The following is a 13948-nucleotide window of genomic DNA, read 5'->3' as shown; positions in this document are numbered from 1 at the left end:
TCTGTTCATACTTGCTTTGGCAGCATGAGAAGATTAAGCAAAAGCTATATCTCGTGAGGAATTTCACATGCAGCTGTGCAAACCAAACTTCAGTGTAGTTGTGAAGAAGACATGTTCCTCTAGATGATACATATAAATGTCTGCAAACTACCTGTAAATCTACCAGAACCTCTCTTCTTCTTTCAGTACTACACTGTGGCATGCTCTTTTGTAATTGCTCTGCTGCCATTATTCAGGTCAGGCTGCCTCTTTCCTTGGCATGTTTTGGGCAAAAGTTCGTTCATTACTGCCTTTTCCATTGATGCTTCTGCCAAGTCTAATAAAGGTTTTATAAATGGAGATTCCCGATATTGACACTAGAGGGAGAAAAGGAACAGAAATGACAGGACAGGACTTGTGCACCCTGCAGGATGTTGAAGGATATAGTGGTTTATTTCTTAAAATATGAATTTAGGTATATTAGAGGAAATTATTAATAGTTTAGAGAGAAAACCGTCAATCAAGGAAATAGTGATCAGATGAAAAGTGTTAGCCTGTCAGGGATTTTCCTTCCCCTCCTCATTTTCTTTTATTGGGTAGCTTTGCCTCTTCTTAGTTGAAAACCCCAAAGTTTGTAAAGCAATCCTCCTTTTTTGATTTCTAGGCCTGAGTGTGGATCGTCCTTGTGCCCGAGCAGTAAAGGTTGACTGCCCTTATCCACTGTCGCAGGTTACATCCAGAAATAATGTGGTGTGGGCACTGAGTGAGCAGCGGGCCCTGCTGTACCGGGAGGGAGTACGTAGCTTTTGTCCTGAAGGAGAACAATGGAAGACTGATATTGTCAGGTAATGATGCTGTGGTGGGGAAGTGTCATAACCAGAATGATACAAATAATTGTTTTCAGTGCTGGAGTTCCCTGATGTTTGAAAAAGTGTTACCTGAACTCATGTGTGTGCATATATGTGTTCTTTAGTCTTTGTCCAGACATATTCAGAGAAACTGGTGGGTTTTTGTCTGATGAATGACTGCTAATGAAAGAAATTGCTGTAAACAGAAGTGGTAACACAGTTACAGTGAGTTTAAGAAAATGAGAACAACTTCTAAAAGATCTTTATGATGTTTGTCAATATGACTTTTTTGATTAAATACTGTTTTTAATCTTTGCCATAATGGCTTTAATGAGCTCTCCAGATATTCGAGTGAATTTTTTCTGAGATTGAATCTCAGCATTTTCTTGGCCATCCACACGGTTGATAATACTTCTTCACTTCCCAGTCACAGATTTTTATAAATATTCTGGGTAATTAGTATTTAGCTTTGTAGTTGATCCTACGCTTGCAGTAGTTAGTTTGTGACAACGTTAAAAGCACTGGGTGTTTACTGCTGGCTTTGAGAATTCCGGTTGTGAAGCTTTAACTTGTGTTACCTCTCAACCTGGTATTCAGCTCTTGGAAAGTCTAAGGAAATATTCAGTGTCTTGTTCAAATCTGAAATTTGCATGTACTTTAATTAGTTTGTTTAATGAAAATACCTGCTTGACCTATACCTTAGGTTAATTTAATGTTCTTGGGCTTTGTGTTAAAATTGCAGAAAACAATCTGTATTTGTTCTTAAATTGCTGAGAAAGGTTCTCTGAAAGAAATAACATTGTTGGCTACCTTTTAAATGTCTTGATAGCATCACCTGATCCTGTTGACTTTCTGAGCTTGAAAATTGTTTACTTGTACAGGAAACTTAGAGTCCTAAATTCAACATTTATCTTTGCCATATAGTTAGGTTGAGTTTTCTATTTATGGTCCCTGAACTGCTAGTATTGTTTTCAGAATAGGTCAAGGAGGTTGGAGGAGATACATTTGCAAAGCTGCTTTATCAAACACTTGAAGAACACAGCTCGCTCTTTTTTTTTTTTTTTTTCCTTTACTGAACAAATTAGTTTTTGTTCAGTTTTATTATTCTGTGTCCAAGTTTCAAATCTTGAGTGGTCTTTGAAGGACTAATTTTCTGTTGTTAAATCATTTTTACTTATGCAAACTAATAAAATTTCAGTTACTGAATAACTGTGAAAATTTGAAATCAAATGTGTGTTTGAGCTTGGCCACGCTGAGTTCGATCATTTAGAATTACTGTTAGCATTGTAACAGCTTCCTTTTAAAATACCATGAAATTGAAGTAAAGTTTTTAAATTATTTTTTTTTACTTGTTTGCATTTCCAGTGAAATGCAGGCTTTGGAACCAGTGTGCATAACCCTTGGCGATCAGCAGACATTATGGGCTTTGGATATCCATGGAAATCTGTGGTTCCGAACTGGTATAGTTTCAAAGAAACCACAAGGAGATGATAACCATTGGTGGCAAGTAGGCATTTTTCTATTTTGCTTTCAGTTTAGTCTTTTACCTTGGGTTTGTTATTTGCATCGTTTTCCCATGAGATTCTAAGATAAAATTCAATGAATTGTTTGATGTATCATAGCACTCTATTCAGTATATTAAAACTGCAGTCTGGCTATGGCTGAAATCCCTTTTCATGTCTGCTATAAAAAAAGGGGAAAAAAACATCCCATGGTCATCCAGAGCAGCATCACAGCCATTGATGTGGCCTCTACCAGGTCATATCAATGGTGCATGTAGCTTGGTATCTTAATAGTGGCAATAGGACATGCTGTTTAGGCAGAGCATTCAAGTCTAGCTGCTGAATGCAGTCTGTTCTCTTGTCTTCCAGTACCCATCCTTTTCCTTAGCTAGATGAAATAAATAAGAAACCTTGCAAAAGTGTGTTGTTATGCGTTTTTCTATTCAGTTGAGGTTTCTTTGAACCATGCAGGGCTGCTTGCTTCAGTCACAGATCATGTGGGTAAAACCAGCTCAGTTACTGCAAGTACTCCCTGGTATTGACTTAGAATTCCAGACTCTTTGTTTTTCCCAGCTTTTCTTATTTTCCCCAGAGACACAGGGGTGGGGGAGAAGGGGATATAAAAACAATTATACGGGAAAATTTGTTTGTCTACATGTCTGCCTAGCTTAAAAGAATTTCAGTTTATGTGCATATATAATCTCTTCTTACATGTGGACATTGTAGAATCATTAGGCTGGAACAGACCTCTGAGATCACCAAGTCCAACCATCAACCCAGCACCACCATGCCCACTAAACCATGTCCTGCAGTGCCACATCTACCCGTTTTTTGAACACCTCCAGGGACGGTGACTCCACCACTTCCTTGGGCAGCCTGTTCCAACATTTGACCACTCTTTTGGTAAAGCAGATGATAAGTTGAAGTCCTCCACGAGGACAAGGGCTTGGCCTTGAGGTTATTGGCAAACTGCTCTTATTTTTGTGCTCTTAAGCATTTCTGTCCTTCCTAGGAGTATTCCAGAGTATTGCCAACCTAGTTGTCCATGACAGAACTTGGGCAATTGCTTATTTAGACTTCCTCTTGCCTTATGAATTAAAATGCCCATGAGGTTGTTGTAAAGGAGTATTACATTCAGGTTTTTTTGCGATGTGGGGTAAATTACTGCACTATGCAAGTTTCTTTCTTTGGGAACCTGAAAATTCACCTCTTAGTTTGCAGAGTTCAACGTGATTTTAGAGGGAGATAAGAGATATCATCCCAAAACAAAGGACTTTCTTAAAATGCAGAATTCAGAGTAGATTGTTGGGTAGGAGGGAGTTGGAAACCGATGTTTTATACTGGTTCTAGATTATTATCAAGATTCTTACTTATTCAAAATGTGCTGGTTTTATTTTTCCCTTCCTATACTTTGAAGCTTTCTAAACTTTTGGTAGATTTCCTGTACATAAAGCACACACACCAAAAAAAAAAAAAACTTCTGATGAAAGATTCTGCAGTTCACCCAAAAGCTTAACTGATTATCAAGGACACTTTTTTATTTCCCCCCAAGGTAAGCATCACTGATTATGTAGTGTTTGACCAGTGCAGCCTGTTCCAGACAATAATCCAGGCAACTCACACAGTGGCATCAGCAGCTCAGGCACCTGTGGAGAAGGTGGCCGATAAACTTCGAATGGCCTTTTGGTCACAGCAGCTTCAATGTCAACCAAGCCTCCTTGGAGTTAATAGCAGCGGAGTCTGGATCTCTTCAGGCAAAAATGAATTCCACGTGGCAAAGGGAAACTTAGTAGGTTGGTGTGCTTTGACATCTAATATTTTTAAGTTAAGAAAAATAAATAGGAGAAAGTAGCTGACTATAGTTCTATCACCACAAAAATTATCCCTGGTGAGTCAGGGCAGCTTTAGCAATTCCATGTTTAAAAATTAAATTAAACGATTCCTTAGCATTTGGTCTTAAATACTTTCCCATTTAAAGGGGAATATTTTTTCATGGAAAATTCATTATCCACAAGTGAAATGTGCACAAGTTACTGCTTTAAGTACCTACACTTGTCTCTTCTCTGGGGTGAGAAGGCAATGTTAAGCTATTGTACCTTTTCTGTCTTGCACAGTGGGTTCTGGTTCATGATTGATGTGACTATGCAAAACAGTAATGTTACAGTTTTACAGTGATAATGGAGGAATTGCTTTATTTTTCTGGCTATATTTCTTAAAATAGAATTTTGATTTAGTACATTTCTTTGATCAGGTAAACACTATAAGAATAGACCTAGGACACTTTTCTGTTTAACCTCATCACCAAATTGGTCTCCTGTGGAAGACCATTAATCTGCTACCTTCTCCTCTTTTTCTGCAGTCCTGATTTTCCTCTGTGTGTGCATGTACATATGTGTATGTCAGGAGGAGGTTTTCTCTCTCCCTCAGCCCCCCAACAGTTTCTTGATAATTTACATAGAAAGTCTTGACTAGATGATATTTAATAATTGGTTGCAGTTGAATTTCTTTAAAATGGTAACATTTTAAATACTAACAAATTTTAATAGAAAATTGTTTCATACTAATACCATTCTGTTCTTTCTTTTAAGGCACTTACTGGAATAATGTTGTGCCTCGTGGTACTGCTTCTGCCACAAAATGGATTTTTGTGTTGGCTTCCACAGCTTCATCTAAAGAAGGTTAGTGAATCAGCAGTGCAGCCATATAATACGTGATTTTTCATTAGAGTGGAATTGATGGTCTAAGTAATTAAATATACTGAATTACTTCAGGTTTTGGGTGCCTCTTCTGTATGCAGGGATCTAAAATTTTTGAAATAAGGTAGAAATACGTCTGTAAAACTAGTGGAGGTAAAAAAAAAAAAGCGTATCATCCACTGCCACCTTTGGTGTGGAGTGGGATCCGACAGAGAAACAGGGTAGTCCTTTAGGAGCAATAACCTCCTAAATTGCCACAGCATGAATCGCCAGAATTTGTAATACAAAATCTTGGAGCATGCCTTGCTGGAATGCCTGTACTGACTACGTACTTCTCCTGTCAGTGCAGTTATTGCAGCAAAATGGCACAATTTATAGGTAAAAGCGTGACCATGCTAGGGAATTCAACTGCTAGTTACAATAGTTAGCAATTGCATTATCTAAGTACACTGGCTTTATTGGCAAAAATGTGTGATTTAAAGCTGAAAAGAATGCTGTTTTTCAAAAGCAATTATTAAGGATAAAGAGGAAAAAAAGAATAAGGGGAAGTAGTAGTGCACTGTTATGTATGTCATCTCTATCAGTTTCTTCAAATGAGATGTTTCTTCAAATGAGATCACTTACTTGGATTTGAGAAGGGAATATTTATGTCCCGCAGTAAGGGCTTAGGATGTGTGTTTGTACTTCAAAATCTTACCCTATGAAAATAGCCAAGAAGCTTTAGTTTTGTCTTCAAATACAGTGATCATTTTTTTCAGAAGTAGATGTGTAAGCTTTCTCAGAGTGGATTAGGAATGATTTTAATAAGTCATGTCCTTTCCGTAGGAAGCTTTCTGTGGCTGTGCCAAAGCAACAAGGATCTGTTTTGTGTCAGTGATCAGAATCCTCAGTTTCGTCCTTCTACGGTGCAGCTGCCGCCGGAGACTGAAATGGTGCACTACTCTGCCTGCCAGGATGCCATTTGGGGTTTGGATAGTCTTGGGCAGGTATTTATCAGAACACTTTCATCCAGCTGTCCAACAGGGATGCATTGGACAAAATTGGATCTCTCTCAACTAGGTATGACATTTTTATTGAGTAGACTATCTCTTAACTCTCAGCAGACAGTCAATATTTTCCTTCAGAAGTATCTTTTGGTTTAGCAATACAGAATATTACATTTACTGGATTAAATAATACCTCATGATAATGGGCCTCACAGCAGAGGACTATAAAGCGTCAGGAACAACTATGGCTTTCAAACAATGTTTCATTTAGCCTTTTGCTGGACACAGCACGTTTGTTGATACTTTATATGTGTACGTGCTTAAAGTTTGTCAGTCTGAGACAACTTGGCCTAACACAGTGCTGTACAGGTGTATCAGGAGCTTTAACTAGTCTGGTTCTTGTACTACAGCGTAACCATAATTGTGTGGTCCTGGGCAGTTCCATGCACAAGGCCCTGAATTTTGTGGTTAAATGCATCCTTAACGCAGTGGCCACAGCTTCATTAGGATCCCATCAGGGAAAAATTATGGTCCAAGAGTTGCGTCATCCATAAGTGATGCAGCAGATAACACTCTTATGTTCAAGTTTATACGAATCTAATGATTCAGCATAATGTTAAGAATGTGCTGCTGGTTAACTGCTCTTTTTTTTTTTCTTTTTTTGATTAAGCATGAGACTGGGGTTGTTGACCATATTTTGATCATTAAAATATCCTCCCAGTTTGTCAGCTTCATCAGTAATATTCCAATTAGATTTATTTCTTCGATTAGTCTGACTATTAGAACAGACTTACCCTCATGCTAACCTGCATTCCTGTTTCAAGAGAAGATAAAAGAAATTGAGACTATGCACCATTTTCGCACCATTTTAAAAAGAATTCAAATGTTTTTCAGTTTTTAATGACCACGTTCATGGCTGGTCTGAGAACACAGAAGCAATTTTAACTTCAGGAAAGGCAGACACAGCTGTCAGACTTTAAGCCTTGTGTACAATTTGTATATATACGATTTGCAATACTTCATGGAAAACTTTTTAAAATGTGTCTTTTAAAATTAATTTGTTTGCTAGTTATACACCAGGTTTTTCAGACATGATGAATTGGTTCCAAATCACTAATAGCACCATAGTTTAAGCTTTACAGCAGTTTAGATAATAACTGTTTAACTGAAATAATAAATAGCTTCTTGCTATTGTCTAAAAGGAAATCAGTGTAATTGGTGCTAGCTGATGCTAATATCTGGTTTGTGAACTTCAGCAGTTCAGAAGTTCAGCCTTTACATTGATGTGTTCCTGTTAGCTTCATGGCACATAGTGGTGGTATTGCAGAAATCTGGGGTCAGGAAATACTTCAGACGGTCCGCTTTAGCTGTCACTGTGGGTTAATACTTAAGTGTGAAAATGTTTTAGGCATTTTTCCTCCAATTAAATGCGTATGGTGGATCACTGCTGACAAGATAGTGCATAACCATGATTATAAGAGCCTTTATTTGCTCTAATGAGCTACTGTTATTGATCAAGTGTATGCTTAAGTTTACTCCTGAAACATTAGGACTGTAATTTGGGGAGAGAGGGGAAAGCAAGTTGCTCTAAAATGAAAGTCAGAATTCTGTATGGAAGTGATGAGGTTGCCAGCATTAATGTTGAAATATTCATATCGTGTTGGTAATATCTTCCTCTTGCCTTTACACTATGTACTGGGAGTAGTATCTAGTAAATTATTTAGATTAGGATTCCAGTATTGGTATCAAGGTTTCAAAACATGGTAGAATGACCTTTAGGTTTCAACAATAAACAATGCCTCTGAATCATGCTACTTTCTCTAAACAGTAGATGAATGTGGCTAGCATGACCTTTTCCTAAGATAAAAACAGTAAGTGGGAGGAGGGAGAAGCCCCAAAACATTTACATAAGAGCTGCATTTTCAAATATCAAATTGTGCTGTAGATGTAAATAATACCAGCTATGCCAAGTAGGTGATACGTGATTCCATGTTTGAATGCTCTGATGCTGGTTTGGATCAGAACACTTCAGCAGCTGAGACATCATGTGACAAAGCCTTTACTTCGAGTCATACTTTATGCTAGAAGGAATAACGAGGTTTTAAGTAAGATTATGACTTTGTAGCTGAATGTCAAGCCCCTGCATACAAAGGAAAGTTGTTCTAGATGTTCTTATCATAAGCAGTAGAAGTTTTTGTGTATAGTATTGTCAATTGGTTTTAATATGAAGTTCTATGATTAAAGGAGATTTTGGGGTGAGAGGAATTAAGTTAAATTCCTATGATTTGAAAAGTTAAATAATTTTGGTTTAGAATTTTTTCTGAAAATTTGGAAGATCTGTTTACAGCTAACTAAAAGATAAAGCTGTGTAGTCCTCTTGTTCCCTGTTCTGTCCCCCAGCAAGCCTTAATGACAAGGAATATTGCCTTCTGCAGAAATAAATGCTTTAAACATGTGCTCTGTGGAATAAAATTGCACCCCCCTCTTTAAGGAATGCTGTATTTGATGCACTTTACAAGGATTTGTTGCCAGATTTCACATCACTGAAGAGACAACTGTTACCAAGAATGGGATATCCCAAGCAGCACTGGCATGCTCAGTCAACCAGCAAGGCCTATTTTTAGAGTCTTCAGTTTGGAGTCTGACCAGAGCATTCCTTCTGTAGTATATCGGTACTGATTGGGTCCCTCTTTCAGTAGAACATGTCTTCCGTTACTTTGCATTGTGTTGTCCCAACACTGGGAGAAAAAATAATAATCAAATGTTTATATTAAATCACCTGGCTATTTTAAAATGAATGTGAAAGAGTTCCAGTTGACAGTTAACTAGCCTTTCTTTTTAGTGTGAAATATCAGGTATGCTTCTCTACTATCTTTGCAAACTTTTAATAGCAAGATTGATGGGTGTGACTTGGTATGCAAAAAAAACCCACCCCAAAATTCCAAAACATACTTATTTGGCAGCTTTGTTTTTGTTGTGCTTACTTACATAGGGCTACAATACTGCTGCACTTTTGAGATAGGTGTAATAAATATGTACGTTGTTGAATATAAATCCATTTGAAAGTCATCTCCTTTATTTACAGATGTGACACTGGTATGTTAACGCTGAAACGCATAATCCATATGCTGTTGTATTTTCAAAGTGCTGGTAGCATTAGGAATGTTCTTTGCTGAATGTATTAGCAGATCAACACCTTTTGAAAGCCTGCAAGCACAGCCAGCTACAGAGAAAAGTTCACATTAGGTCATGTGAAAGTTTGTCTAGGCACTGATAACATTTGTCATGGAATGTTTCCCTGCTTGAATTTGGTTATTTTAATAGCATATTTTTAGTGTGCTTTAGAAATTGCAGTATCCTGTGACTAAAACATTTATTTTTGGATTTAAAAAATAAATACCTCACATACACTACCTGTTGGTTTTATTCATTGCATCCAGTGATTTTTTTTTTTTTCTCTCACAAGCTGTATTAACTTTTAATCATTTTTATGTGACTGTGTTTAAAGCTAGTTTAATACAAGCAAGTCTAAATAAAAGTTATTGTTATTAGCTGAATTTGAAAGGAAAATGCCGGGTTGCTAATAGTCTCTTTGTTATTAGGTGCTGTAAAGCTGATCAGCTTGACCTGTGGAAATCAGCATGTTTGGGCCTGTGACACCAGTGGTGGCATTTATTTTCGTGTAGGAACTCAGCCTCTTAACCCAAGTTTGATGCTTCCTGCGTGGATAATGATTGAGCCACCTATACAGGTAAAATATTGATTACAATCCTTTGTAACCCAGTGGTTTAGCTCTATGCATTTGGAAAAGAGTGATTTTAGTACTCAAGGTAAACAATAGAGCCAGATTTTAAATGTGTAGCTTAAAACTTTGGCCCACATGTTTGAATTCTATAGGATTTCTCTCTCCAAAAAAAAAAAAAAAAAAAAAAAGAAAAAAGAAAATAAGAAAATAAAACCATCCAGAGTCTGTATAATGTGTATAATGTACTCTGAATATGCTGCCTTATCACCATAAGTAATCCCAAATTCATATAATTGTTACAAATAATTTTAATTTTATTTTTGTTTCCAGAGTGGAACATTTTGTTTTCCTTTCAATCCTTAATGAAAGTTTTCTCTTCTTGTAACACAGCAGCTTTATAAGCACTAGTAGAATGCAGCCTTGAAGCATATACTGATTCTTGCTGTATGCTAGCCAAGAGGCTGGACTGGCAAACAACACAAAGCAGAGGGTGTGGGAAGGCTGTGCTCAAGTGGCATGGTGCTGAAGTGCCTGCCTCTCTCTTCCTTTATCCTCACCCTTGTGAGTCTGGGATGCTTGCCAGGGTGCTATGCCTGGATTTAGGGACTTTCCTTATCATCCAGTGGTTAGTAAGTGTGCAGTACAATTGCAGCTCTTCCCCTGTGTTCCCAGAATGGACAAACTTTATATCCTTTTTACCGGCCAGCTGGGAGGATCAGTGTAAAGAAGCCTCCTAAAGTACTCTGGGAGAATCTTTTCTGAATATAGGGAATGGACAAAATATGTTTCTCCAGTGTCTGGTTTCCTTTTTAATCTCTCCTTAAACCTCAGTGCTTGCTTTTGTTGCTGGTCTAGTACTTTGCAAGTTAAAACTATGAAAATAGGAGTGATTTCTGTGTTGTGGATTGGGACTGCTGTAATGGACCTGAACTCTTAACTACTGATTTCATTCTTTGCTCCTTGGCACAAAATCCTTGAACTATCTGCTGATCTAGCATAGTAGCATGGGATGTGTTTGCATACTCCATTTACATTTTATAGTGTTACAGAATTTCTCTTGAAGATTTTGAAATGTGTGGTACGTTTGAAAGGACATGTTAAGAAATAGAAGTCAATATATGTCAGTGGAGTTGCGAGAGTTTATTTGGTTTTTACATAATTCGCTTTGAGTTCTCTTATCTTTCATCAGCCAATTATTAGCTCCTTTGGTGGCTCTCAGGGGTGTAACAGCAAAGAAGGGCAGGGAAACAGCGAAATGAAACTGCAGATTTGCATCCCATCAGTTAGCACAGCACTGGTTAGACTTGTTCTTCTGTGCTGGGAGTGTGAGCAGTCAGACCTGGAGAAATGGCACCTTGTTTTGCAGAATAGCAGAACAGACTGACAAATAAGCACCCACATAGCTTGCAACAAGAGCTGGACTACACTGTTCCTTCTCCGTGTGCTGCAAGTGGGTCTTTCTGATGACAGAATAGAAAGAGACAGTTTTTTCCTGCTGATGGTGTAGGGCAGCAGGAAAAGGAGACTGAGGGTATCAGTGGTGATGTTTTCCGTAAGGGTAGTATTCTTAAAAAGGGAGGAAAACACATTCTAGGATGTGTTCCACTTAAACGGAGTTTGCCAAGAGACAGAGAATTAAACTTGTCTAGTATCCTCTTACCAAAGATTTGTCTATCCAGGAAAATAGCCTGAAAAGCAGTTTCTCTACACTGGTACTGTTTTGTCTGTACTGCTGTGTTCTCTACTCCTCCATTGAAGTAGATTAAACTACTCAATATAAAGGTGTTTACAAGAAACTGGGATTTGCCCTGGCTCATTATTTAGCAGTGACTTCCTTACGTAAAAAGTCTTTAAGTGGACAAGGTTGAAAATCAAGTTATTTCCTATTAGCTTATCAAGGAAGCTGGGTGATGTTGCCTTCCAAATTGATAACCTTCTGATACCCAGAGCAGTGTCATTCTCTTTTCTGTTATCTTGCCAACACCTGACACTGCAAATTTAATGAGTCGATATGAAAGGGCAAAAATTCAAACATCGCTTGCAGAGATGATGAAAACTTGTGGGTTACATGCTTGTTTTGAGACAATTCCAGCATGTTAAAACAAGTCATTCAAGTACTGAAAGAGCAGCCATTCATGCTTTTACAAAGGCTTAATGCAAAATAAGAAAAATATGAACTTTAAAATGATTTCCAAATGCTAGGTTAGTGTTTGGATAACAAATATAACATGGTGGCTGAAAAGTGGGCTGTTCTCTGAACAATATCTGCTTGTTAGCAGCACCTTACTGTTATCTGTCCCGTAATTGACTTTGACACAGTTCATGCGACATCCCTTTATCTTCAGAACAACAGAAATACCATAAGAAGTATTTGTGAACGAGTCAGTCATTTTCTTTTTGAAGAAGGAAATCAAAATTGTCTTTCATTTCCTTTAAGTACAGGAGCATTCTCAAATAATGTAATTTAAAACCAACTATGGATATTTCATTCCCTAGTAAATGTCAGAGCCAATATGACTTGCCATATCCCAGATCTTATGACTCATGAGCAGCTTGTGAGCAGCTACAGACTCTTCTTGCTTTTATGGTGTCACTGCTAGTTAAAGGATTGCTGCAAATGCACTGCATCCGTCTTTGCACAGCTTCACAGGGGTATTGAGCGACAATAGTTTCGATGAGATTTTACTCATGCTAAAATCAGCGAATATAATTTAAGTTCAGTCTGTGATGCTGTATGTTTTTTGGGTTTACTTTTTTCTTTAAATCTAGATTAAAACCATTCTCATTTGTAACTACCTATTGCAGTATCTCTTGAGATGAAAAAATAACGTTTTATGTTCTCTGCCTTCCCTCTTCTTTAGTTTCCAACACTTCAGAAGTGGTTGATAACATCATTACAGTATTGCGAGCAGTAGTAGTTTGTGTGTAGATATTTTCTGTGCTTCATCCATTCTGTTCTGCAGTCTCAGAAGTCAAAGTAATTATGTAGTTAAGCAGCTTCTTGGAAGCTGTTTGAAGGACATTGGCAAAGCTGATCAAAATTTGTTGACAAAATTATTTTAGTTCAGGAAATAGAAAGTGGTTTTCATTGTTAATATACAGGATAAAACTATTATCTGCTGTACCATGTCTCAATATACATTGGTTTAAAAAAATGAGCAGGAAATATAAATATTATTTATGTAGATAGTATAGAATGTGTTTCTGTATGTGTGCATGTATAGTCAATAAGACTAATTTGGGTGATTATGGACTAGAAGTTGATAAAAAGTTTAAAATCATCAAATTGCTTTAAAAGGTCCACAGAAGTTGAATGCTTGTTTTCAGAAAACTCTTTCAACGTTTCACCTTTGATTTTTAGCACCTTCTGAAAAAGATGCAGAGACGAAATCTGATCTTGAGAAATGTTTGCTTCCTAAAAGTACTACTTAACATAAAAGCTGGCCTTAAGAATGACCTTCTCAGATTTACGCTAAGGTATCTATCAGATAAGCAGAACCTTATTTAAGAGGATTAAAAGAAACAAAGATCAGGACAAGAAATGAATGACCAATCACCTATTGCTTGTAAACAATCAATCTTACTCTAAAAACAGATCAAAATATTTTATTTATTACTGTTTGCTTAATCGCTACTCTTTGCTCTTTTGTAACTGAATTCATAGAGAATGGGATTGGAAAAGCCATTTTATTAAATTGAGAGGTCTGTTTAAGTATCCACATAGCTTGTCTGAACTGTGGAGTAAAAGGGCTTTATTTAAGGAAATGTTTGCTATTTGGCTCCTGTATTAAAGCTGTGGTTGTTCCTTTGTAGTTCCTATAGGGGGTCTCAGCAGAAGAGTACCGCCTAACTTAGTTTGCCATAAAACGGTCTCTTGCAGTATGTGCATTTCAGGCTAAAGAAACTTTTGATTTCCTACTCTTCCCACAAACAACCTATTAATTGTCTTTTTATGCTTTAAGCTTGATATCATAGGTAAGAGAAGATAGTCAATATTCTTACTGGTCTAGGAGGAGCTATTTTTTTCTCACGCATACGCAAAATAGGGCTGTTCACACTTTCGCTGTCATTCAAAAATTGTTAAAACTACGAAGCAAATGGTAGTTAAAAATATAATTTATAATTTAGGAAATTTATCTGTAATTCTGCAAGATGAATACATGCTAGATCTCATTTCTTTTCAATAGCTTCC

The 13948-nt window shown here is 37.2% G+C and overlaps 1 protein-coding gene across 4 annotated transcripts in view; it reads left to right on the top strand.

The window, feature by feature from the left end:
• TECPR2 (tectonin beta-propeller repeat containing 2) overlaps positions 1–13948 on the top strand; it is a 40037-nt gene that overhangs the window by 13428 nt on the left and 12661 nt on the right. For all 4 annotated transcript variants that reach the window (XM_086461990.1, XM_086461991.1, XM_086461993.1 and 1 more), the window contains exons 11-16: positions 644–824; positions 2193–2334; positions 3882–4122; positions 4918–5007; positions 5851–6084; positions 9614–9762. In XM_086461990.1, coding sequence (XP_086318116.1) covers positions 644–824; positions 2193–2334; positions 3882–4122; positions 4918–5007; positions 5851–6084; positions 9614–9762 — 1037 coding nt within the window. The remainder of the gene's footprint in view (positions 1–643; positions 825–2192; positions 2335–3881; positions 4123–4917; positions 5008–5850; positions 6085–9613; positions 9763–13948) is intronic.

This window comes from Leptosomus discolor, chromosome 3 (genome assembly GCF_034619465.1).
Source record: "Leptosomus discolor isolate bLepDis1 chromosome 3, bLepDis1.hap2, whole genome shotgun sequence".
NCBI classification, from domain to species: Eukaryota; Metazoa; Chordata; class Aves; order Leptosomiformes; family Leptosomidae; genus Leptosomus; species Leptosomus discolor.
This window is presented reverse-complemented; position numbering and strand designations above follow the sequence as displayed.